We start from the raw sequence: 22,722 nt of genomic DNA on the forward strand, positions 1-22,722 counted from the left end.
GATCGAGCTGTTCTCGGGGACCTGCTTTGCGGCCTCCCCGATTTCCTTCATAGCCGCTAGGATCTCCATCCTTCCCGATTGACTCCTTTTATGCAGGTAGTAGTATCCCTTTGCCGTCTCGGGATTCCTCGGCGACCTGCTGGTGGTCGGCGACTTGATATCATTGTTGGAGGCCAATCAGCCCTACCAGCGGCTTGTTAGTAGGACCGACTACTTAAATAGTCAGCTTACTTTAATTCAGCAGAATAATCCTTGACAGGCATCAAGGTTGCTAATTGAAATGAGCGACAGCGCCACATGTCCCTCAGCCACCGACTCGCCAGGTTTCAAGCGAGATCAGTGCAACTGCAAGCCAGTCCCTGGACTCCTACGCAAGAAAGTGGAGATGACTGGCATATTCCATCAGTTCTGCCCTATGCACACAGTGAACACCGCATGGCCTACGCATACAAGCTATGTTGATGGTCGCCGATCACACCGGGAATCATGTACGGTCCCCGCTGACATGGAGAGGCTGAGACGGGCAAGTGATGGTATTATTAAAGAGACGAGGTGTGCTGCCATGAATCACGTCTCATTCAATAAACATTCTGTACACAGTCACTTCCTAGCGTCATTGCCATGTTGCCCAAGTCAATTGCTTTCTTCGCGTTCTTCGTTCTCGGAGCAGTGAACGCGAAGCCATGCAAACCCGGCGCCTCTGTCACTTCAAGCGACCTGTCTCCCTCCAAAACAACTACTCCAGCATCCGAGACTACCTCCACTTCATACGATGCGACCCCGTCCCTCGGATCCTCTGGTGATATCTGCAACGGGAAAAACCCTGCCCCGAGCAATCGAGTTTGCGGCGCTCACGGCTATATTACCAACCATGACGGAGCATGGGAATTCTCGCTTTCCGCAGCTGATCTTGATTCATGCGCCGACCTCTGCTTCAGGAGAACCGGATGTGTGACCTTTTCCTACATGGACAGCTGGTGCCAGCTCTTTTCGACTCAAATTTCCAACATGGGATTCAGCCAAGATCGCAAGGGGCCACCTTTCCATGAGCTGGGATGCTTTAACTGTGTGCCCAACGGTCAGTTATCATGCACCCTGTTTTGACTACACCGAGGCTAATTGGTGCATAGGTCACTTAGTTTTCAACGTCGACTTTTCTGATCGTGATATCGAAGACTGGACACTCATTACCGCAGAAGAGGACACATTCTTTTTCGACATCCAGCAGGTTCAAGAGCCAGCGGGTATTATGTCGAATGCAGTTAGAATCTTGGAAGCGACTACTTCCGGAAGGGTTGAGCTTCGTCACGACCCAAAAGTCACTCTCGAGGCAGGAGGCAGCTATCAAATATTTATCTCCGCACAGAGCAAGTCTACAGGCAACGGGAGCTTGGGTGATGACTTTGGGCTTCTGACAATCATGCTCTACAACAAAAACGACAGAGCCTTCGAAGCCAAGCCTGGAAAAGGCATACCCCTCGGCATGGACTGGTATTCATGGCAGTGGAGCTTTTCACTTGACGAGAGCCAAGGTGGAGAATACTACTTCTCAATTTTGGCAGATGCAAGTGGATTGGAGCTTGATTGGTATTTTGATGACATTTATATTGAAATAAAATGAAATATGCGTAGGATATCGCCGGCAGTTGCGGATTCATTATACCGACGGAGTTTTTGGAGTATTTGGTGTTTTTTATAGCTTTACTGGACATTATTAGAGAGATGAAAGCTGTATAGTATTTGTAAATAATAGAAATATATATTCAGTACTACTTTTCCAGCGATCTAGCTTTTTCAAGATGCAGCTGTTGCTGCAGCTCATTGAGGTATTGCAAAAGGTAACCAGTTGGACTAGAAACCTTAGTCTGTCTGAGTAAACTGTTGACCTTTAAATGGACTGGGCAGATGGTCTGTATTGTTGATACTATTGTTAGTATTTTCTTTTTACTGTTAAGTTTCTAGTCCCCCCTCTGGGTATGTGTGTACTAGGGCACAGTCAATCTTTCATCGTTGGTAGGCTATGGACCAGCATCTGAGGCCCATATTAAGTTCTTTTCATCCACACTCTAATCAGTCGTCCCCGAGTGAGACTCGTTTCATACTAGGTGCGACCTTTCTTGGGATCAACCAGCCAGCGCCCGGGCAGGGCCTCGGCGGGGACTTGCAATGGCTTGATCGGGGTAAGCCGCGCGGCGGTCTTTTGAACGGCTCTTGGATTCAGTCTTGGCTTTCAATTGCATCGCGCCTGTCGCAATGGGATTGACAAGTGGTGGCTTGGGTCTGGGACTCATGGTCGCGGTGGTACGGCATCCGGGCCCTGCTTCACTATTTGAGGTACGGTAGCTGGTTAAAGACCTATATAAGCACTGAGCCACATCACACACCGACAGAGTTTTTTTGATCTTCGCAAGTTTAAACTGAGTTCACAGGTGTCAGGATTTGAAACCTTGAGGCTGCTCGTGACCACTGTTGTGGCCACCTTTGAGGTTGCATATAAAGTTGTGATCTTTTCCTGCGCTGCGACACCCCTTTGTTTAAGCATGACGCAAAATAAACAACAATAGCTACTTCTTGTCTTACGATGTCCTCTCAAGGTTTACCTTATCGACCCTCTTTCCAGTCAGCGTTGGTACCAATGCCGCCAACCACATCAATGAAAGCTGACAAGACATCTTGGCACTACTTTCCTCCAGAGGTTCGACTTCTGATCCTACAAGTCTTAATGAAGGACGGCTGCAGCCTGGCTGGCCTAGCTACAGTGTCGCGAGAGTGGCAGCGTATCATTGAGCGGCACAACTTCGCCCGAATCACCCTGACACCGTCACGCCTCGCCGATTTTGGTTCGATTATTCACCGTAATCGGGCTCTCGTAGGCTATATATGGCTTTGCTTGGAACTCCAAGAATATGGGTGCGACGAGTGTGCGTCTGGAGAGACAGAGGCGTGGTGCTTCAAGGAGACAGAGAATATCCTTATTGTCACGGCATTCCAGGATCTGTTCTCAACTCTCACCACATGGGAACCACGAGGCAACTTGCTACTCGATATCAGCGTTTACTCGCCCAGCGACTCCGAGCATTTCTTCAAATATCTGACATTTGGGCCTGATCTTCCTTCCCACGAGTGCGGCCGGGATCGATCCACAGAGCTGTCGATATTGGCCAAAGTTGACGACCGCCAGCACGGTTGGAATGCTGGCCTTCAATGTGTCGCTCCGGACAGAACAGCTTTTCCCAAAGTCTTCGGGGAAATCATGGGCGAAGGGCCGTTCGATGATGAGGAGTCCGAAAACCAATGTTGGCAGTCGCTGCCATTAATCCCGGTGGTAACAGGTGTGCTTCTACGTCAACAGAACCGCCGACGATGGAAGCCGGTCGCGCTGTCGCATATATTTGCCCGTCTTCCAAGACTCCAGGAGATCCACTACGAGCCTTGGAGGGAATGGGACCATCCGCAGCGGTTCACAGATGGAGGTGAGTGCTGATGTGTTCGTTTGTCATTCTCTGTCATGTGTTCGCTGCAATGTTGACCGATGACCACCTACTAATCCTCATCTTTGATGTAGATTACCAAACGCTTCTCAATTCGCTCGCTTCTGGCCAGCTACGAAAACTCGTACTCTTCGAGGATTTCAATGAACAGTACCCGGATTGTTTTAGAAAATACCTTTTTCTACAAATATCAAGTACCGAGAGTATTCGAACCCCGAGCTTTAATCTCAGTCGAACCGTCGCCAACACTAGTCTCAAGCTTGAGCACCTCTCAGCGTCGTTCATGGTGGATGCCGAATATTTCTTCTATGCTCGTGAACCTTCTTGGGAGTGGCCCAACCTGACTTCGCTTGCGCTGACTTCAAAGCTGCTCGCGCCCAAGGAGAACCCGGAGAACATTGACAACATGCTCCAGGAAGCGGCAGCAGCGGCCATGAAAATGCCAAATCTTGAAACAATGGAGATATGGAACGGACGAAAGGGATTGGCGATGCTCTTCAGGTACCAACAGCCAATGGAGAGCTGGCAGCCATCTGTGATAACCTTGAGAGGAACATGGGAATTCGCTATGCAGGCTTCTACGATTCGGGCTTGGCAATCCGTCGCAATTAAACACCATGGCTGCGGGTCCGTTATTGTCAAGGAATTTCTGGATTTTGGTGTTATCCAGTCCCATGGTGATGCAATCCACCATTTGAAGCTCTCGAGCACAGTAATTCGGCCAGTTTCGTTACGACAGATTCGGATGGAGCACAGAATTCGTGTGGGGGAGGTTGACTGGTAGCTCAATTTCTGTTGTCAGTCTAGGAAGATGGTTTAGTCTGAGACATCCTCTTCATAACAAGCACAAGTGAAAGTTGTACATTTGTCAAGTAGAATGCGAAAATAATACGGGGTGTTTTCTACGGCAGCACGTAACCTCGGCCACAGAGGACGAGGGGGAGGGATCTGTCTATGCAATGTTCTATTTGAACTACAGTGAGCAATAGTTGCTAGCCTAACTACCCATCTGTCTTTCACGCTCGCACCTACTCTCGTCCATCCCTCTCTGCGATTCAACAAGATTCTGACCTCCTCTCCATAGGTATTAAACATATGCTAAATTGCCGCCCCCCATGGAGATTCCCGTACTCTATTTAGATAGGAGGGTAAAATATTAATCGTCATATTTAGTCCAATATAAAAAAGTAGCCATTTTATTGTTTTATGTATACTAAGTTTTATTATATACTTTAGGGTCTAGCTAAAAGATTTGTATACTCACCCTCACCCTAACCCTAACCCTTCTTAGTCTGGGACATCCTCTCAATATTAAACATACACCATATGACCGAGCACCAACCACTCGCCACCGTCCTGCCACCGTCCTGCCCTCAACCCATCATCCCATGAATCAAAGCGCAATTGGTCAGGTCTTAGTTTCAGACGGTTCGCTCGAACCGGCTTACTTATCCATAACACCGCGGAAAGGTGCCCAACCATCGTTCTGGACCACTACCAGAACTCTGGATCGTGGCGCCTCCACTATGCTCACTCGAGATAGCTTCATAGGCCTAGATACCTATCTATGCGCATGCGATGTGTTGAAGGTATGGGAGCTCGTGTCAACTTTCGCTCCCCTGTCAATAAGAAGATTCGCAATGCCCATATGACCGGCCTTTAGAGCCTCCCAAAGTGATGTGTTGTGATTCTTATTACAAGCGTCAACTTGTGCCCCCTTGTCGATGAGAAGGCTCGCAATGGTATAACGGCACTCTGAACGTCTCCCATGGCAACTCCCAAATGTGTGAGGCTGTCTTGCAATCCATAAAAGTGGCGTGTCGTCATTCTGATCACGAGTGTCAACTTCTGCTCCAACATCAATGAGAAGCCTTACAGCAGCCTCACAATCGACTTCTGCAGCCCAAAAAAGTAGCTGTTGCCCTTGTTCATTACAGACGTTGACTTCTGCTCCATTATCAATGAGAAGTCTTGCCACAGCCTCAGAATGATCTTCAAAAACTTGTGGACGTGGTAGTCCCCCCCCCTTATGAAGAACGATGGCTTCTGCTCCATGGTTGACGAGAAGCCCTCTGGTAGCTTCGTGAAGCCCTCTGGTAGCTTCGTGAAGCCCTTCTAAAGCTTGCAAAAGCGGGAGCCGTCCCTCCTCATCACGGGTGTTGACGTTTGCCCCATGGTTGATGAGAAGCCTTGCAACGGCTTCATGACGCCCCCGTAGAGCTTGTGACAGTGGCAGCCTCCCCTCCTTATCACGAGCATTGACATCTGCCCCATGATTGATGAGAAGCTTTGCAACAGCCTCATGGCCCCCTTGTAAAGCTTGTGAAAGTGGCAGCCTCCCGTTCTTGTCACAAGCGTCGACTTTTGCTCCATTATCCATGAGAAGCCTTGCAACAGCCTCGTGGCCTCTTTCTACAGCCCGAGAAAGTGGCCGCCGCCCCCCCTCATCCATCGAATCCACGCTCTCTCCTTTTTGGAGAAGCCGCTCGACAAGGCCTGTCCGACCATTCTGTGCAGCCCAAGATAGCGGTGTTCGATCTTCGTACTCCGTCAAGTCTTTTCTACATGTTAGACCTTCTGTGATGTCGACTCCGTTGTAGACGCTTGAGGGCAGGTCCAGAAGAGCAGCTACTGCCTCCTTCTGACCGTTGGCTAAAGCAGCAAACAATGGATACTTATCTCTCTCTCCTCGAACATGAACACTGGGGTACTCTTTAAGCATTGTGCGGATGAGCTTCGAATACCCCTTTTCTGCAAGAAGATAGAGAAGACTGGCGTTCGGGCTGTAACGGCGAACTTTGAACTTTTCAAAAACATTGTTGACCCTGACCCAGTCAGAGACAGGAAACTGTTTAAGAAACTCCTGGTGAGAAGGGGCGTCCGCAGCATCCGCCATATCAACCGCAGACTCCGTGTGATAGAGAACATGCTGGCTGGCGTACTCCAAAAACGGATATTTCTTTGCGATTTTCTTTTTGTCGGGCTTTTTACCTATGGCTTCAAGTACCCGAGGATGAATCATGTATGTGCTGCAGCATTGTTTGAGCTTCTCGTGAGCTTGAATCTCCCAATTGAACCCAAAATCAGGCCACAGCTCCTGGAGGCCCTGATCTTTGACTAAAAAGTCTCGGACAGATTCATGAATGAATTGAACGGTGGGCTGCTCCGATGTTGTCATCTCAGCAAGTCCCTTGGAGGAGCTGATAACGCATCTGCTGATACTATGGGCAGCATGGTCGGCCGTAACGTCAGGGATATCGAGATCGACCCGATTCTCCTGTGACAAACCGGACCATAGGGCATGATAGTACTCATTTGGTTTCAAAGGACGCCCCGCGCACAGAATCAAGAGCATGCTTAGAGGGAGGCGCTCCCTATTCTCATTGTCGCGTGTGAGCATGTCCCTGAACAGTTCGCTCAAACCGCTCGGAATCTCTGCCAACCTTTTTTTCAGAGCCAGTCCACCTTGTCGATCTTCTTTGTTAAGAATGTCCACTACGAGGACGACCCACATGAAAACCCCAGCAGCTTTTTCAAGAAGTCGAGGTCGCAATTCAGAAAGCGCAGGGTCTTTGATTTGGAGCCGACTCGTAACGTAGGCTTCTAAGTCTTCAGCATGAGCTGGCTGGTTCTCTAGTGTAAGCTGAATCCCCTGCGGTATGTATATGTGGGGATAATGTCGACTAGAGAAGCAAATTCGGAACTGGATGCCATTGCTCGTAGATTGTTCTGCCAACTCTTCAAAGTACTGGACCATATTCACAACTTGTTGCTCATCGCATTCGTCCAGAGCATCAACGAAGCAGGTAAACGAACGGTGACCTAGTCCGGAAATTGCTTTGGAAAATAGGTCCGTGAGAGTATTCAGAGAAGACCAGAGGTTATGATCTTGAGACACAGGGTCGACATCGTCGAGGACGGACTGAAGATCAGAAAACCCTTTGAGCAGCTGGAAGAGCAAAGATCGGTACATTCCTAACATCGACTTTTCCAAGTATTCACCTCGAGCGTTGAAGAAGAAGAAAGCAGTAAGGCTATCTTTGTGGCGGACTTCGCGCTGCATGTTCGAGTATAAAAACTTCATGATCGTTGATTTGCCAGCACCCGGTTTACCATGGATCCATAAGAAGCCAAAATGTTTCTTTAATTTTGCAGGATCAAGCCACGATTGGTAGTCCGAGTGCTGGAGGAACTAATGACATGTTTTGGAGTGGGCCGTTTCGATCGTTGACAATCGAGACTTGAATTGGGCGAATTTGAGGGAGCCCAGCAAATCCCGTCGATGACCGCTAGAAACGCGCTGTTCTGTCGACCGAATGTTAGATGTGATGATCAGTGAACATTGACAAGACGTATAACTTACGAGTATCAGGCACCTTCACGGCTTCTGCATGCGTTTCCACCACAGGAAACACTTCGAGTAGTTCCCTAGCATATGCAGTCGCAGTCGCAGCCGCATACCTCTGCCATTCCTTATTCTGATGAGAATCTGCGTAATTGCAAATTCCCCGGATTGAAAGACATGGAAGGAAATCCATTACATCAGCGGCCTCTATTTCGAAACATACCACGTTCAGTTCTTGCGCAATGGAGTCCCGAGTTGTACCGCTCATAACGGCTTGGTCCCCCGAGGCAATGGCACCGTAATGTATACCCGGATCATCTGAACGACGATTGATTCGCGAAACCAGGTTGGAATGATCACATTCCTCACAAAAAGATGTTTCGGATACGTGATCATACGTTGCGCGGAATAGGAAATCTGATGAATTCGGGCGACTGTACTCGGGGTATACCTCGAACCTCTCCCGTAGGATGGATGGGACCCTACTGGGGCCCAGTTCATGTTCCGATCGTAAGTTAGACACGAGCTTGTTGAGTACTGAGTGGAGAACCCTCCGAGCAGTGACTGTCAGCGGTATCTGCCTGTCCCCGAGAGTCTTCTCGGAATCGTAATGCATCAGCCTCGTTCCGACAACAACATCACCCAGTCGAATGTCGGTCATACTGCTAGGCGCTCCGCACCCAATCCCCACCATCAAAGCCAAGCGGAGCGACGGAAAATTAACGGTCATGTCTTTTAAGAAGTTAGACGCATTGTTCGTCCCGTGCCGGATCATTTGCAAGCAAGCAATCACGACATTGTGTTGCTTGATGCGGCCAAGCGCGTAGGTGTTGCTATCAGTCAGATGAATAGGCAAATCTTCGTGACGCTCATCCAACATGGCACAAGCTGCTGTCATTTTAATATGCAACTGGCAGATCCAAACGATATGGTAGTCATCGCGCGATGTAGGTGGACCGTTTTGCGATCCGGGGTGATCATAGAAAACCTTCTGCTTCTTTGAGGTGCGCGAGGTGCTTGACTCGACACGGTCTGCAGGCCTAGGTAAAATGACACTCTGAATACGATCGACGTTGGAAGTCTCTTGGTCTCGTTCGAAGCGAAATTGACGCTTGGGATGCTTCGGCATCCCGGATCTCAGTAAACTCGGGGCTTTTGCCTAGGAGGACCACTGAACAGTTCAGTATGGACCTCAATGATACTATGGATTACATACACTGCATCGAGGCTCGAGCCGGCCGCCGTTTCGAGATGGCCCGTTGCGCGAGACTATCAAGCCTCTCGCGAGCATTGTCGTACTCGTGGTCCTGAGGCTTGAACCTGACCATGTCAAAGTGCGTGCGGGCAATAGCACATATATGTTCTGGGCCGCTTTCCCACGGACGGCAATGTGTGGCAGACGACTTGGTGACCAAAACTGAGGTTGGTCCAGTTATCGTCCACTCGCCATGCGCATCCTGTTCTCCATTAGTTTATACACATATATTGACAAAAACGATGCATACCTGATGAGCGGTTGGCGACTCAAGCGTTTCGTAAAAGCAAAAAACCTCCGAGTCACCGTTACTACCCAATGCTGTGTGGAATTCTCGTTGCTGGATGCTAAGTAACTGCGAATTGATACGGCTAATTGACTCGATGAGGAACCGGTTCGGCCCATCACCAACCAGTGGGATAAGCGAGCTGGTATCCATGCCTTCGTGTGGAACTCCAAAGAACACAATGCCATATACTACTTTGACAAGCTTCGTATCGTCCTCGGCAGTCGATTTCGATAGCGATATTAGAGCCTATGGTGCGGATTAGGATATTTGAACATGGCCAGACGTGTAAAGAGTCTCACTTGTTTGACAATTAACCCCCCCAAGCTGTGGGCGATCAAGATGATCGGTTTGATCGTTGGGGCTCTAGCTAGCGCAATCAAGGCCGTGTGGAATGATGTTGCGAGATCCTCCAAATTCTGTATGCTCTTACTCTGCGAAACTCTTGACTCATAGCCGTAGGTCATTACTCGCGCTATCGGGGTGTCATCGTTATTGTGAGTGATGTCGTACGGAAGGGCGTCTCGCAACCACATGGAGTCACTGCCTCTTTCTTTAAACGAGCTGAATGCATGTCCGCCAAGGCCGGGTAATGCAATGACACTATGGAAATCAGCACACGCTACCTCTTCAGATGGTGTCCTTACTCGACTTTATGATCGTCCGGGCTCGGGGCGTAGAGTGTCGTGATACCGAGGAAGTCGTCGCTGAGTGCAAGATATCGGTCAGGTCCATTCTCCTCTGCTTTAGGTAACAGAATGTACCACGTCTTTTTCTGAAGGGCGAGGGGGACAGTCTGGAAGGTAACCGTGGCGGTGCTGGAACGATCGCCAATCTCGTGGGCAAGGGATTTGATGACTGGACAGGCGGCATTGTCATGTTCAGTTAGGAATGACTTCAATCGATCGGTGTCCCAGGTGATGGGTACACCACGGACGCGGAATGTTCTGTCGTCTCTTGATGACTTGCTGTCAGACACGGTCGCAGGTGTGCGACCGCAACTGGATGGGTCCATATCTTGGCAAAGCAAGGATGGCCACGCTGCTCCTTCTGGATCGAATAATGAGGACGGTGTGACATTTGGCGAAAATTGTGGAAGATGAAAGGTGACATGAAGGCTGGATGTTTGTCTCCAGGTTGCACGAGCTGAAGCGAGGGCACCAATAAGACGGCTTTGTGAGACATCTACCCATCAATGTGGGCTGGGGCGGTATAACCTAGCGCCGAGGTGTGGCAAGACGTCTTTTTGGTCAAAACGACAAAGTGTTAGATGGTTGTGTAGATACGAATAGGGCGGTCAGACACCAAGCTCTTCAACAGCGCCCACCGATTGCAACTCAGGGAAGGCTTGCTGACTAGCAGTAGGTTCTGCCTCTAGAATCATGACGAAATGCACATTATTAATCGATTTGTCGACTGGAGGGCGGGGGGGCTCTTCCTCATCTATCCAAGTGCTCTCATGCTCAAATTTACGTTCCAAGGAATTGCAATTCATCAGAACCGCATGTGTCCCGGGACAAGACAGCGAGTGCCATATGGCTAAGTCCAATTTGTCTTTCATTTCTTAACTATAGTGTAGCCGCTCTCATTGCCCGGAGATGGGTGGATTCCAGTATGGGTATACTTGTGCATTATCCCTGGAGGGAACCCAATATTTGCATCAACTGCGTTTTTGCTGTGCGTGTTACAATTGCAAAGGCTCACGTTTGTGTTTCAAGCTCACTAACTGAAGTTTGAAAGAAAGGCAAATGTACAACAGCCTCAACGTCAAACTATTGTATTTTCTGGTACTAGGTGTGGTACTAAATGCGTGTCTATATGTTCTGTAATTACTGCACGGCTTTGACCTATCTGATGATTTTTAAAGCTAAGGAACGAAATGCTTGTGCATTATGGCGAGCTCGGAAGTAGGTAGTGTATCACAGGGGCCGCCCCATGTCTCTATTAGCTTTAAAGTCGTCAGTCAGCCACTAAGAAGAACCACGAGCGGGTAGTCAAGAATCAAGTTGCTAAGGCTCGGGAATGTTACAATTCCTGGAACTTAGAATCTCTTAACTTAGTGGTCTCATCTAGAGAATACCGTTTTAATTGTAGCTAAGGAGGCAATCTTACAGGCGCCTATAAAAGACTTGGGTAGTATGTACAGTGTCTATCCTATTATAGTGTCGGATATTTTTAACGCTTGCAAATCTTCATCTCAAGATATCTCAGAGGCGGGAATACCACCATGGCAAATCCGCAGCCCAGCCACATGCCGAGATCCGCCGCGGAGGCGGCCACAGAGATAGGGCCGATGTACCAGACCTGGGACATACCGAGAATAGCACCAACCCAGCCGATAATGAAACTTGCAAGGGCAGCCCATCCAATCGGGAGATATGACTTGTCCTCCCAGGCAGCCCAGTCAAAGCCCTGGCGGCCGCGGAAGAACAAGTGCTCCATTCCAACAATGCAGATCATGAGCATGACCCAGTAACCCATGAGGGCAACAAAGTTCTGGAAGATGACGAGCAGGTGCTCACGACCAGCCATAGCGAGGACCAGGGCAATCACAGCCAGGACACAGGACCACGTCCACCGGGGAATGGCCTTTCCGTAGCGGCCGAGGACCTGGCATCCCAGGGCGCCCGAGTAGATTGACGGAGTGCTGTTAGCGATGACACCGAGGGCGACAATGACGGAGCAGAAACGTCCGAAGCCATGGAGGGGTTCGAAGGCGGCAACAATAAGGGCGCCGGTGCTGATGGCGTTGGCGTCGGACCAGGCTTGGTTGTTGACGAGACCGGTGGCGAGGCCGATGGCAATGAGGTAGACGAGGTTGAAAGACAATGTCAGGCCGACGACGGTGAGCATGAAGATCTTGACCCGCGAGGTGCGCTCTGGGTAGTAGACGTAGAAGTCAGACGCGGCAGCAGCCCAGGAGTTGGGCACGTAGAAGCACAGGGTGAAAAAGGAAAGGCGGTTGGCAGCGAGTGTAGAGCCGGTCACGGTGGGCTGAGCGGAAGCGTCGAAGTATTGGCCAGCGACGCCGATGAGGACTGAGAGGGCGATGACCTGCGGGATCCAAGCGTATCTGGGACACACGTCAGTTTGATATTAACCATGCAGTGAAACATGGAAACATACCGTTCATATTTGTGGAAGATGGCCATGCCAAAGACGGCGATCAACAAAGTCACGATGGCAACGACAATAACACCGACGAGGATAGTCATGCTACCGCCGCTCACGGCAGAGAGGACTTGACCACCGATGATACAATCAATCGTAGTGTAACCGACCATGAGAACAACGTTCAGGAGAGTAGGCAGCTTGGCCGGCCAGTACCCCATGAAGTAACGCAAGACAACCTGCAGCATGCGAGTCAGCCATGGTTGCATCTAAGGTCGAGAGGATTCACTCACCATGGTTCGGTTTCCACTCTGCGGGCCCCATGTGGCCATGTATGCAGTCGAGCATGCACCAAGGATCGTTCCAAACACAGCCAGGAGAGCACTGTCCAAGAAGCCCAGGCCGAAGACCATGGGGCCGAAGAGGCCAGTGGCGAGGTTGTTGAGAGACAAGTTGGCGCTGAACCACAGCACGGCGACCTGGAGGTCGGCGGCGTGCGAGGCCGGCTGGCGCTCATCCGGAGGGACGCGCTCGATGCCTCGCGCCTCGAGGCCGGCGAGACCCTCGATGCGGTCGTTGAGCGACCTGAGGAAGGATGCGGGCGCATCTGACTCAAGCCTGCTCATGTTCTCCTCGGCTGAGGGCGCCGAGCTCACGGTGGCGCCCTTCTCGGCCACCATCTCAACATCATTAGTTGGCGACGCCATCCTGTCGACTCCCGGATAAGAATATAGTGATAATATATGACAGATAAATGAAAGATAGATGGACAAGACGCGTGGACGGACGGACGTGCGGGTGGTGTGGCGGCTACGGCGCGCAGTGCAGCATCACACGACAGACCTAGCCGAGAGAAGCAGGAGAGGTCCGGTCGAAAGAAGAAAACGTAGGAGCTGAATTGGGAGAGCAAGGTTACAGCGCGCGAGGAACGGGAATATACTAGAGTTTTGTTTAACAAGTCCTGCAGCAGCGGCTGAGCCCTCCAGGGAACGCCCCGGTCCTCCGCCGTTGTTCGCATGCGACGCCGCGAGACGCCCGGAGATGGCTCTGACAGTTTCAGTCCTAGCGCCGCCCCCTCTGGAAGCATCAGGGATTAATGGAGCTTATGCGCAATTTTTCCCCCATGCCTTTTTTCTTCTCTCTGCGACTCTGCTGCGCTGGTGGTTGGCGTTCGATGCTCTGGACCCTGGCCGCGCCACTTGGCCACTAGCTGCAGGATGCCGATGCAACTAGGGCGGAGTACGACGGTAAACTGCCAGGGTAAACGAGAGTTGCTCCCCCCGGCTGCGCTATGTCCGTTTCAAGCCAAGTTCATTCTTCATCCTGGCGCGCCGGGCGGCTCCAGCGGGGACCCAAGAGATAATGCGGGAGCCAAGAGATAACCCGGGAGCCAAGAGATGAGCGGAGCACTGGAATGCGCGGGAGCCAAGACATTTAATGTGCCGAATAGCCAAGAATGCGCGGGAGCCAAGGAAATGTGCTGCGGCCAAGAGATGTGCGGGAGAACCAAGAGATGTGAATGCCGGAGCCAAGATATGTAGCCAAGATGTGTTACTGGGAGATGATATGTCACTGGATTATTCTATTCGCACCTGGACGAGTCAGCCTCGAACTCTCCTTTTATCTCGACTCGTTAAATTACGCTAATCAGACTCTAGTTGAATTTACGCATCCCATGTCCATCTTCCAAGTACTCCGTACCCAATTGCCACCATTTTTTCCCTTTGATCCGCCCCCACGCTAGTGAGGGCATTTTCGCATTCACGTCGTCGTTACATCCACCTTGGTGACTACCGTGATGTGGTCGCTCGGCTTGTGCCGATGGGGTTTGGGATCACTGCTAACCTCCGCCTCGGTCTGGTATGGCTGTTTCACCAGATCCGGTCCTCTCGGGCTGCCCACGAGCTCAATTTCGCTGCCTTGGTCGCGGGACCCGTCAGTCCGCGTGCCATCTTCGTCTTCCAGTTTGGCCCATATGGATGCCTTACTCGTGAGCGGGTTGCGGCTCTGGGTCTTGCGACGGGCCGAGTTTTCCGGGTATGATGGGTTCGGGTATGATGACGGGTTTGATGAGTCGCCCTTGGAGCCGAGTGCGAGCCGGATGACGGGCCAGCAGAGCGGCAGGTTGCCGACGTAAATGGCCACGCCGACCTCGGTGACGTACCAGTAGAGGAAGACGTATGAGTTGGGGTTGCTGAAGTTGTAGTATCGGTTCAGGACTGCGGCAAGAATCTGTAGACTGTTAGCGAGCGTGACCTGTACAGCGGCACACATGTCTTACGTTGAAAATTCCCAGACCAAAGACGCAGCAAAGGCCGATTTTCCTGCAATTGTCAGTTGTTGTTGGCTTAGGCATTTGAGTTTGACAAACCTCTTCATCGGCAGACGGATCTTGATCATGATCGGGATCGGAACGCAGAGCAACATGAGATCTGATGAAATGTTGCACGCCGTGGCGAAGATCATGTGGTTATAGTAACTGGCACATTGGGCTGACGCCAGTTAGCAGCCACAAAAACGCCCGCATGAGATGACTTACATATTCTGACAGGGACCTCCCAATACTCATACGTATGGGGACTGCACCAGAAAAAGACAAACATGAAGGTGACGAGAAGGTAGGTCACGAGGCAGTAGCCGGCAACCATCTTGACGGCCAAACTCTGCCGTGTCGACGTGCCTTCTGTCAGTCGGCTGTACAGCAGCAACAGACATGCCTTGACGGTCCAGGTTGCTGTGAGGGTGAAAATCTCGAGAACAAAGGTCATCTTGCTTCCGAAGACGGCCTGCGCCCTTCCCTTGGCATCGAGGCTCTTGGCCACCTCCTCGGGCATATAGTTGCTGCCATTCTTGGCGACCTCGTTGATGCTGACGACGACGCCGGTGAAGTTGACCTGCGGACGGAGCGGGTTAGTATCGCCAGCTGGCCGCAAAGAGTTGTTGGTTGGGCACGCACGAGAGCAAAGACCATGAGATAGTCTTCAACCATGAGGCGGCCCCATTTGCCGAGCTTCATGCGCCTCGCGATCCTGCACGTTGGTCGTTAGCGATGGACGAAATGGCATCCGCGCGGATGGGATTTTTTTTTCGCATGGTACTCACAGCCGACACACGACGACGACGACGCCCAACACCCACAGGATCCAAGACACAATCTTCAGCGAGTCTACTAATTCCATGTTGGCAGGATGGGCAAAGCAGCCATGACTCGATTCAGCGGACGATCGCAAGAAAAGGGAAATGAATTTCAAACAGAGGCAACGCCCCTTTCTTTTGACGGAAGCTTAATGGCTGGAATGAGCGCCCATCGATAAGCGGGAGAGAGGATGCCGCCAGGGGCACATTGCAAACGAACCATTTATGCGCGTCGGGGAGTATCCCACGCGTTATACGCTGTACCATGCTCGATATTCAGCCACCCACCCAACCTGTGCAGAGATGTCCGGCAGTGAGCACCATTTGCTCCGTCCTTTGACTTTGGTCCTGCAGAGACGAAGATGGTCGACCAGGGACCCCAGCCATGCGGAATCTAGACTAACGCTGGATCCAGAGTCCAGTTACGAAGTACGGTCACATTGGCTCCGCCGGAGACAGCGGTTGAACGGGCCGTTTCCGGCCCATGTTCCCCGCGGTCTGGTGCAAATGTTAGGTCCCCGCGATCGTGCGATGGGTAGAATTGGAGCAGAAATGGAGCAGAATGGGGCAGAATGAATTAGAATGGAGCTGATATGGAGCAGAATTGGTAGAGCACTACGTAACCCTAGCTCTACTTCGGCACTCGAGTTTGTTTAGCGTCTTGTTCCAGAACCTTGAGATGCGTCCACCAGCATGAGGCCGTCATCACGAGCGTCTGAGAACACGTATGGAAGCGTGCGCCGTCTCCAGCGCAGCCTTATGTCTTGAGCTCGTGCCTGCTTTCTCTTTTTCGCCATCCTTTTTTACTGCAACCCTTGGCTGCTTTCCGATCAAAAGATGCACTTTGTGGGATGCCCATCATTTTCACCCCCAGCCCGTCGTTCAGCAGACGCTAGCTAAACCTTCAGGGGTCGTAAACCGTATGACGCCCCCCACTGCCAGTCTAGAACACCCCCAAACCATTCCATCAATGAAGATTCGGAGCTGCGGGTGCGAGTTTATTCGGAACAATTTCTTCTTCGGGGCAGTACGTTAACCCAGGAAGAGAAAAAACGCGAACGTCTAAGAAGGTTAGAAAAAAAAGCAAAGAATCGCGAGCTAAGCTTGCAATACCACCCCAGGACCCCTTGCATTCCCGCCTGGTTGGATTCTTGGATGTTGGTGAAGGCAAGGATACGGCGTCACGACGGCTCGACGCCTCCACGTCTCGAATCCTGACGACTCGGGACTATGGAGAGCCGTCGCTGCGCTAGAGCCCCTGGTGCTTCTGCGTCCTGGGTTGGTCCCCTGCACTTGGACGTTGATTTGCTTTTTTACGTATTGACGTGGTGCGCCTGGATGCGACTGGATGCGACTGGGTGGGAGTGGGAGCAGCCGAGATGACTGACCAGGTAGCATCAATCCTTCTCGCTCCCCTCCCCCTCATCTTCGCATGACTTGTCAGACTTTTATCTGCTGGCTACCCCTCGTCTCGACAGATAACAGGACTCGGTAACGGTTCCCGGCTAAGCATCGTAGCCAGAGGCCAAACGTGTCGTCCGTCGTCTCCGGACGTCGACTCGACCAGGCCGGGGGCCATTCGCGCGTCTATTGCGTGCGTGCAGTGCAGGCTAGGTAGTTACCAGCAGCGCGCGGAGCCCGGCGGCATGCATGCGTTGATGAAGTACCGCTTACCTATTCGCAATCCGTCATCCTCCGACGACATCCACCCGTTCCCTTGCCGCAGCACTGGCGCTATGATTTAACAGGTACGCTCTCCGTCCCGAGTTATGCGGTCGAGGCAGTAGACTTCTCGTTTGTTATCGTAAGAGGCAGAAGAGTTCTCGTACCGCCGCTCTCCCGTGGCGTATAAGTTTCTGGAAAATCCCGAGCAGGCCAAAAGATAGGAAGGAATACACAGCCACGGGTTTCACCATGACCATGACGGGCGAAACAACAACCGTCAACGCCGACGACTTCAGCTCCCGCAAGTTCGACTTCCTGGTCGTCGGTGGGGGGACAGCCGGCCTGGTCGTCGCCGCTCGTCTAGCCGAGGCCAATTCCTCCTACACCATCGGCGTGCTCGAGGCGGGAGGCGTCGCGGAAGATGACGAGGATATCCAAATCCCCGGCCACTACGGACGGTCATTGGGCGGCCGCCTTGATTGGCATCTCGAGACAGTACCGCAGCAAGGTCTCGGGGGGCGAAGGCTACCCTGGCCTCGCGGAAAGGTCCTCGGAGGCACCAGCGCTCTGAACTATATGGCCTGGAATCGCGCTAGTAAGGATGACTACGATGCATGGGAAGCCTTGGGGAATGCCGGATGGGGTTGGGACGAGCTTCTGTGAGTGATTTTCCCGAGTTTGCCAGGCAAAATGGCTGTATCAGGATAGCCTTGGTTGACTGATTGGGGGGGCAGGCCTTTTTTCAAGAAATCCGAGACGTTCCACCCACCCAGTAAGAGTGTGCAGGAACAATACAACGTATCCCATGACGCAGACACGTTTGGAACTTCAGGCCCCATCCAAGTCTCGTATCCCACCGACTACTCGCCCTCGCATCGCCTCTGGCACAGCACGCTCAATGCCCTGGGCGTTGAGACCAACTCATCCCACGTCGGAGGCTCAAACGTCGGCGTTTGGACGACTGTCAACGCGGTAGACCCGCGATCCGCCCGCCGGTCCTTCGCCACCGACTACTGCGCTGCTGCGCCGGCTAACCTGCACATCCTCACTCACGCGACGGTAAATGAGATTGTCATCCAGGATGTCGATGGCGAGTGCGTTGCCACCGGGGTCCGGTTTGCGTGCCAGGGCAGAGAACACGTGGTTTCCGTGTCCCGCGAGGTTATCCTCTCGGCCGGGAGCATCAAGTCACCGCAGATCTTGGAGCTTTCGGGCATAGGAAACCCCAAGGTGCTAGCCCAAGCTAATGTGTCCCTCAAGGTGGACAGCCCGATGGTCGGAGAGAACCTGCAGGACCACTTGAGTAAGGCACCACCTCGGATCACATTCCGTCTCCACATGAGGCTATACTGACTCGGCTGATAGTGCTGGCTACCATCTTCGAGGTCGACCCTCTTCTCGCTAACAAGGATGACGTGCTGAAGGATGAGACACTCGCAGTCGCGGCTCGGGAGCAGTACGATCGGGACGGGACCGGTCCGCTCACGATTCTCCCCGTCTCTCTTTGCTACGTGCCCCTCGCCCACATCGTACCAGACCAGTCTCTTGCTGGCCTGTACGCCAAGGCGGATGGGTTGACTGCGTTTGATGCAGAGAAGAAGGCGATTCTGCAGCAGCGGCTCGACGGCCGTGCCAAGCTGGGCCAGATTGAGTACATCTTCGATCTCGGCAACTGGAGCAACTTCTTCAAAGGCGAGGACGGCAAGAAGTACGGAACCATGCTGCAGATCCTCCAGTACCCCTTTTCCGTCGGCTCGATCCACATCTCTCCCGCAACGGACCACCCCACCACGGCAGAAGATCCGCCCGTCATCGACCCGCAATACTACGGCGGCGCACACGGCGCCCTCGACGCGGACGTCATGAAGGAGTGCGCTCGCTTTCTACACAAGATTGTCAAGACCGAGCCGCTGTCTGGCATCATCCTCGCACCAGCCTCGCCGTCTGCGGCCACGATCGACAGTGAAGATGGCCTCAGCGAGTGGATCGTGCAGAACACCATCACCGATTGGCACCCGGTAGGCACCTGCGGCATGGGCGGGCGCGCTGGAATCAAGGGCGGCGTCGTCGATGAGCGGCTGCGCGTGTACGGGGTTCGGGGGCTAAGAGTTATCGACGCCAGTGTCATGCCGCTTCAGATCAGTGCGCACATCCAAGCTACGATATACGCCATTGCGGAGAAGGGGGCCCACATGATTTTGGAAGATGCCCAGGCTGCCAAGTAAAGAAACAGCCTTGGCGTGTATATAGGTTCGGCTTTTTAGCATGCGTAGTGAGGCAGACACTCCACCATTTGGTAGTGCTCTAAATACATACTCGAATTCCTCCCAAGTATTTGCATTGAAACCCCGTAGAGGCTCATGTCTGAGACAGCCTTCTCGGCACGGCCCAGTACAGTGGGATGCACAAAGTCCTGATCCAAAGTGTTGTACTTGGTACGCACCGCTAATCTGCATTAAGGTATGATGTGTTGCCATCTTGATCAGGGTTAGGGTTAGAGGGAGTATGAAGATCTTTAAGCTAAACCCTAAAGTATATGAATAAAGCTTAGTATACGGAGTATAAAATAATAAAATAGATTCTTCATCTTCTTAAGCGAGCAATGCACTACATTATTTTGGATCAGGACTTTATCCTTCCCACTGTACTACCTAGAGATCATCAGGCCTTGGGCTTGGATAAGGCAATGCTGGCATCTTAATTTTGACCTTCTCAAGCTCCAAACACGCACATGATGGAGTAGCCCACGCCATTCGACCGACAATGTGACCATCTTTCACAAGAATTCCCACTCCGTTCTCACGAGAGAACTCATACTGGAGACCTCGGATCCGGTAAGCAACAGCCCCTCTGACATGTCCCGGCGGCTTGAATAGTCCTGCCCGAAACACATATGGCAGGTGGCATACCGTACAGGGTGTCGAGACTAGACAATTGCGCCCAGCGTGTCCGAGGTGGATAGTCCCTCCATGTGCACCACTCACTGCGATTTTGCTTATGGATGTCCCCGGCTCGCCCTTTGGGTTTGTGAGAGAAAGCGTCATTGCTTCTGCAACCCACTGGGCCCCGTCTCCTCCTTCCAGTGGCCAATTATCCTCCATTTTATTGACCCTTTTCTGAAGGATGCCCGTCAGTCTGTTGCTGCGGGTACCAACAGCTAGGTTCTGCTTGATAAATTCAAAGTCTTCATTATACAGTCGGGTTCCAAGTGCCTTGATGAAGGAATCAAGATCTGGTCCAGTACACCGGAGGACGAAGGACGCATCGTCGGCAAACCGGTGCATGAGGCCCATGTTGGGCTGCTGGTGAATTTCAAAGGCTACACCGACCCTTTCCAACGTGAGGATCGGGCCACCGTTTTCCCAGTCGCCGTTCTCGAATAAAAAATCGGGATGAAACTTCGGTGGTTTTCTTTCTGGACCAAGAGGCCAACTCTTCACATTAGAGAACCCGTGGTTCATATCCCGCCCCTGCTGAATATCTTCGAGACGAGGTGTCATTAGCAAAGGGCTGTAATCGCCGCCAGCAATGCAAAGTCTCGCGATACGTAGGTACTCGCGGTCAAAGTCATATCCAAGGGCTCGGTCATAAGTCGGCTCGACCAAGCCGATCAAAGCGTGTAGGAAATCGCGGTTGCTCTGGCACCTGCGTTTCGAGAGAAGATTGAAAGATAGCCCGAACACTGACGACTTCCCGTTGCCCATCTTCTGAATCGGCCCTAGGGCCCATGGCACAATGTTTTTGCCAATCTTCGCTCGAGCCTCGAGTTCTTGAGCTGACTTGTGTTTTGAAACCTCAATGGACCACACGTGGTTCATCTGGTTTAAGAAGAGAGGGTCGTTCTTGTTGGGGCAGACATCGAAGTCTTCGTCTATCGAGATTACTTGTCGGCTCCGAACGTACTCCATTGCTGTCCATACGCGACTGAACCACTTGATATTGCAAATATCGGTGATTGCTTTCAGACGTTGGTTAGTTCCCTGTGCCCCGTAGAGCGCTTGCAGGCTTTCTTTTCGGAGGTCTTCAAAATGGAGAGTAGTCACATGCGCTGATCCGTAGATGTCGGGTACGGCAAGAAGAATTCTGTCCTTGACATCGTTTGACCACTGCGGCACGCTGATATAATCGTGCCAAATCTCATCCGTCTTTGAAATCTCGCCAGATTTCAGGAGACCGCGGAGTATGAAGACGGGTAGCTCAATTACTCGACGACGGACTTCCGGGGGCTGCGAAGAGCCTCTGCCAAGGACTTGAGTACGGGATATTTCTGGATCCCAGACGTGAGAAATAGCACAGTACTTGATTCCACCTTGGAGAAGGCATTGTAGGTGTCGGTCATAGATGACGATGTTTTCGTCGAATGGTGTGTGGATCATCTTGCTGGACCCTAAAGGCTCGTCATCTTGGCTTGGGTCATACAAGCGGAAGGTCCGAGCAAGGGTTGCTGAACCAATTTGTGATTGACAGAAGCAGCAAATCAAGTTACCAGGATCCGCTTCAAACCAGAGGTCGTCCAGCTTTGGGAACTCTGGAGACTCCATCGGCAAGGCTGGAAAATAAGCGGAAATGTGGGTGGTGTCAGATGACGGAAATAGGAACTGCCGACAACACGACTAGACGGGGAAAACGAACCAGTATATGTAGCTTCGTGCATCGTGATGTCATGTATGCATGTCAGCATCTGATTATCTGGCTTCATCCAATACGCCGCGCCCACGAGCGCCCACGAGCGCGGCCCCAGTCACTTGGGAATGGGGTTATGGGGACAATCCGCTTCACACCGCCGCCCACAAAAAATAATTCCACGTTGTCATCTTGCTAATAAATTCGATTATTATCTAACATCGCAGCCTGTAGGGTACCCGGGAGAGGGAGGGTATTGGACGCGGCCCATTGTTGGTTGAATATTGAATTCTATATCAGCTGACCTATCGGTAATCTTAAGTAAATGCGAATGTATTTCTGTCTTCCATATATAATTTCTTTATACTACATATAAGAGGTTATTAAACTTTAATATCTATTAACGTCTATTATCTAGTCCTGGGTGTAGCACTGACTGTTTGTCTCTACTGTTCAAAATTACTGTACGCCTTTGATTTATCCGATGATATTGAGCAAGGCTAAGAAAAACCCGATTTAACATCTATTATAGCATTAAATATAGAAGTCTTTTTTTGAAGGAGATAATCCAACTCTTCTTCTTAAATTTTTGCCAGCTTAAACTCTACAAAGTTATTCGGTCTTACTTGCCTGCCTCTTAAGCTCTAGATCTTAACCTTTCTATCGGAGCCTTGTTTTCTGGAACCATAGCTGAAGCTCAACTTGTAGAAATCTGACGGGCTTGAGGCTGGGGGTTAAGCTGCCGCTGAGGTAGCTGAGGAATGCTCTTGGCTCGAGGCCACAGTCGATAAACTCAGCGTTCTTGTTGGCC

The 22,722-nt window shown here is 51.6% G+C and overlaps 8 protein-coding genes across 8 annotated transcripts; 3 read left to right on the plus strand and 5 right to left on the minus strand.

Annotated features, from left to right (window-relative positions):
- Nucleotides 1-621: 621 nt before the first annotated feature.
- BGZ61DRAFT_475753 (uncharacterized protein) lies at nucleotides 622-1,621 on the plus strand (the record flags this gene model as incomplete). The annotated part of the gene is made up of 2 exons (XM_046248726.1): nucleotides 622-1,078; nucleotides 1,131-1,621. 2 exons carry the CDS (start codon nucleotides 622-624, stop codon nucleotides 1,619-1,621), a joined length of 948 nt encoding a protein of 315 aa, XP_046106650.1.
- A 1,032-nt stretch (nucleotides 1,622-2,653) lies between these two features.
- On the plus strand, nucleotides 2,654-4,275 carry BGZ61DRAFT_347478 (uncharacterized protein; the record flags this gene model as incomplete). The annotated part of the gene is made up of 2 exons (XM_046239980.1): nucleotides 2,654-3,473; nucleotides 3,566-4,275. The coding sequence occupies 2 exons, from the start codon at nucleotides 2,654-2,656 to the stop codon at nucleotides 4,273-4,275; spliced, it is 1,530 nt and encodes a 509-aa protein (XP_046106651.1).
- Nucleotides 4,276-5,052: 777 nt separating this feature from the next.
- BGZ61DRAFT_416164 (uncharacterized protein) lies at nucleotides 5,053-9,066 on the minus strand (the record flags this gene model as incomplete). Its single annotated transcript, XM_046243378.1, has 4 exons — nucleotides 9,053-9,066; nucleotides 7,844-9,007; nucleotides 5,646-7,683; nucleotides 5,053-5,414 (listed from the first exon to the last, which is right to left on the minus strand). Exons 2-4 carry the CDS (start codon nucleotides 8,963-8,965, stop codon nucleotides 5,053-5,055), a joined length of 3,522 nt encoding a protein of 1,173 aa, XP_046106652.1. The 5' UTR covers nucleotides 8,966-9,007; nucleotides 9,053-9,066.
- On the minus strand, nucleotides 9,045-10,392 carry BGZ61DRAFT_347497 (uncharacterized protein; the record flags this gene model as incomplete). The annotated part of the gene is made up of 4 exons (XM_046239982.1): nucleotides 9,045-9,293; nucleotides 9,342-9,626; nucleotides 9,680-9,980; nucleotides 10,025-10,392. 4 exons carry the CDS (start codon nucleotides 10,390-10,392, stop codon nucleotides 9,045-9,047), a joined length of 1,203 nt encoding a protein of 400 aa, XP_046106653.1.
- Nucleotides 10,393-11,552: 1,160 nt separating this feature from the next.
- BGZ61DRAFT_492280 (permease for cytosine/purines, uracil, thiamine, allantoin-domain-containing protein) lies at nucleotides 11,553-13,168 on the minus strand (the record flags this gene model as incomplete). The annotated part of the gene is made up of 3 exons (XM_046250535.1): nucleotides 11,553-12,450; nucleotides 12,504-12,727; nucleotides 12,782-13,168. 3 exons carry the CDS (start codon nucleotides 13,166-13,168, stop codon nucleotides 11,553-11,555), a joined length of 1,509 nt encoding a protein of 502 aa, XP_046106654.1.
- Nucleotides 13,169-14,240: 1,072 nt separating this feature from the next.
- On the minus strand, nucleotides 14,241-15,824 carry BGZ61DRAFT_195444 (uncharacterized protein). Its single transcript, XM_046237844.1, has 6 exons — nucleotides 15,591-15,824; nucleotides 15,445-15,517; nucleotides 15,028-15,382; nucleotides 14,860-14,980; nucleotides 14,770-14,812; nucleotides 14,241-14,720 (listed from the first exon to the last, which is right to left on the minus strand). Exons 1-6 carry the CDS (start codon nucleotides 15,665-15,667, stop codon nucleotides 14,250-14,252), a joined length of 1,140 nt encoding a protein of 379 aa, XP_046106655.1. The 5' UTR covers nucleotides 15,668-15,824; the 3' UTR covers nucleotides 14,241-14,249.
- Nucleotides 15,825-17,537: 1,713 nt separating this feature from the next.
- BGZ61DRAFT_492282 (uncharacterized protein) lies at nucleotides 17,538-19,513 on the plus strand (the record flags this gene model as incomplete). The annotated part of the gene is made up of 3 exons (XM_046250536.1): nucleotides 17,538-17,947; nucleotides 18,023-18,591; nucleotides 18,654-19,513. 3 exons carry the CDS (start codon nucleotides 17,538-17,540, stop codon nucleotides 19,511-19,513), a joined length of 1,839 nt encoding a protein of 612 aa, XP_046106656.1.
- A 426-nt stretch (nucleotides 19,514-19,939) lies between these two features.
- On the minus strand, nucleotides 19,940-21,829 carry BGZ61DRAFT_586538 (uncharacterized protein; the record flags this gene model as incomplete). Its single annotated transcript, XM_046256453.1, has 1 exon — nucleotides 19,940-21,829. The coding sequence occupies one exon, from the start codon at nucleotides 21,827-21,829 to the stop codon at nucleotides 19,940-19,942; it is 1,890 nt and encodes a 629-aa protein (XP_046106657.1).
- Nucleotides 21,830-22,722: the final 893 nt, after the last annotated feature.

Source organism: Ilyonectria robusta, assembly GCF_021365365.1.
Source record: "Ilyonectria robusta strain PMI_751 chromosome Unknown BGZ61scaffold_6, whole genome shotgun sequence".
Lineage (NCBI taxonomy): Eukaryota > Fungi > Ascomycota > Sordariomycetes > Hypocreales > Nectriaceae > Ilyonectria > Ilyonectria robusta.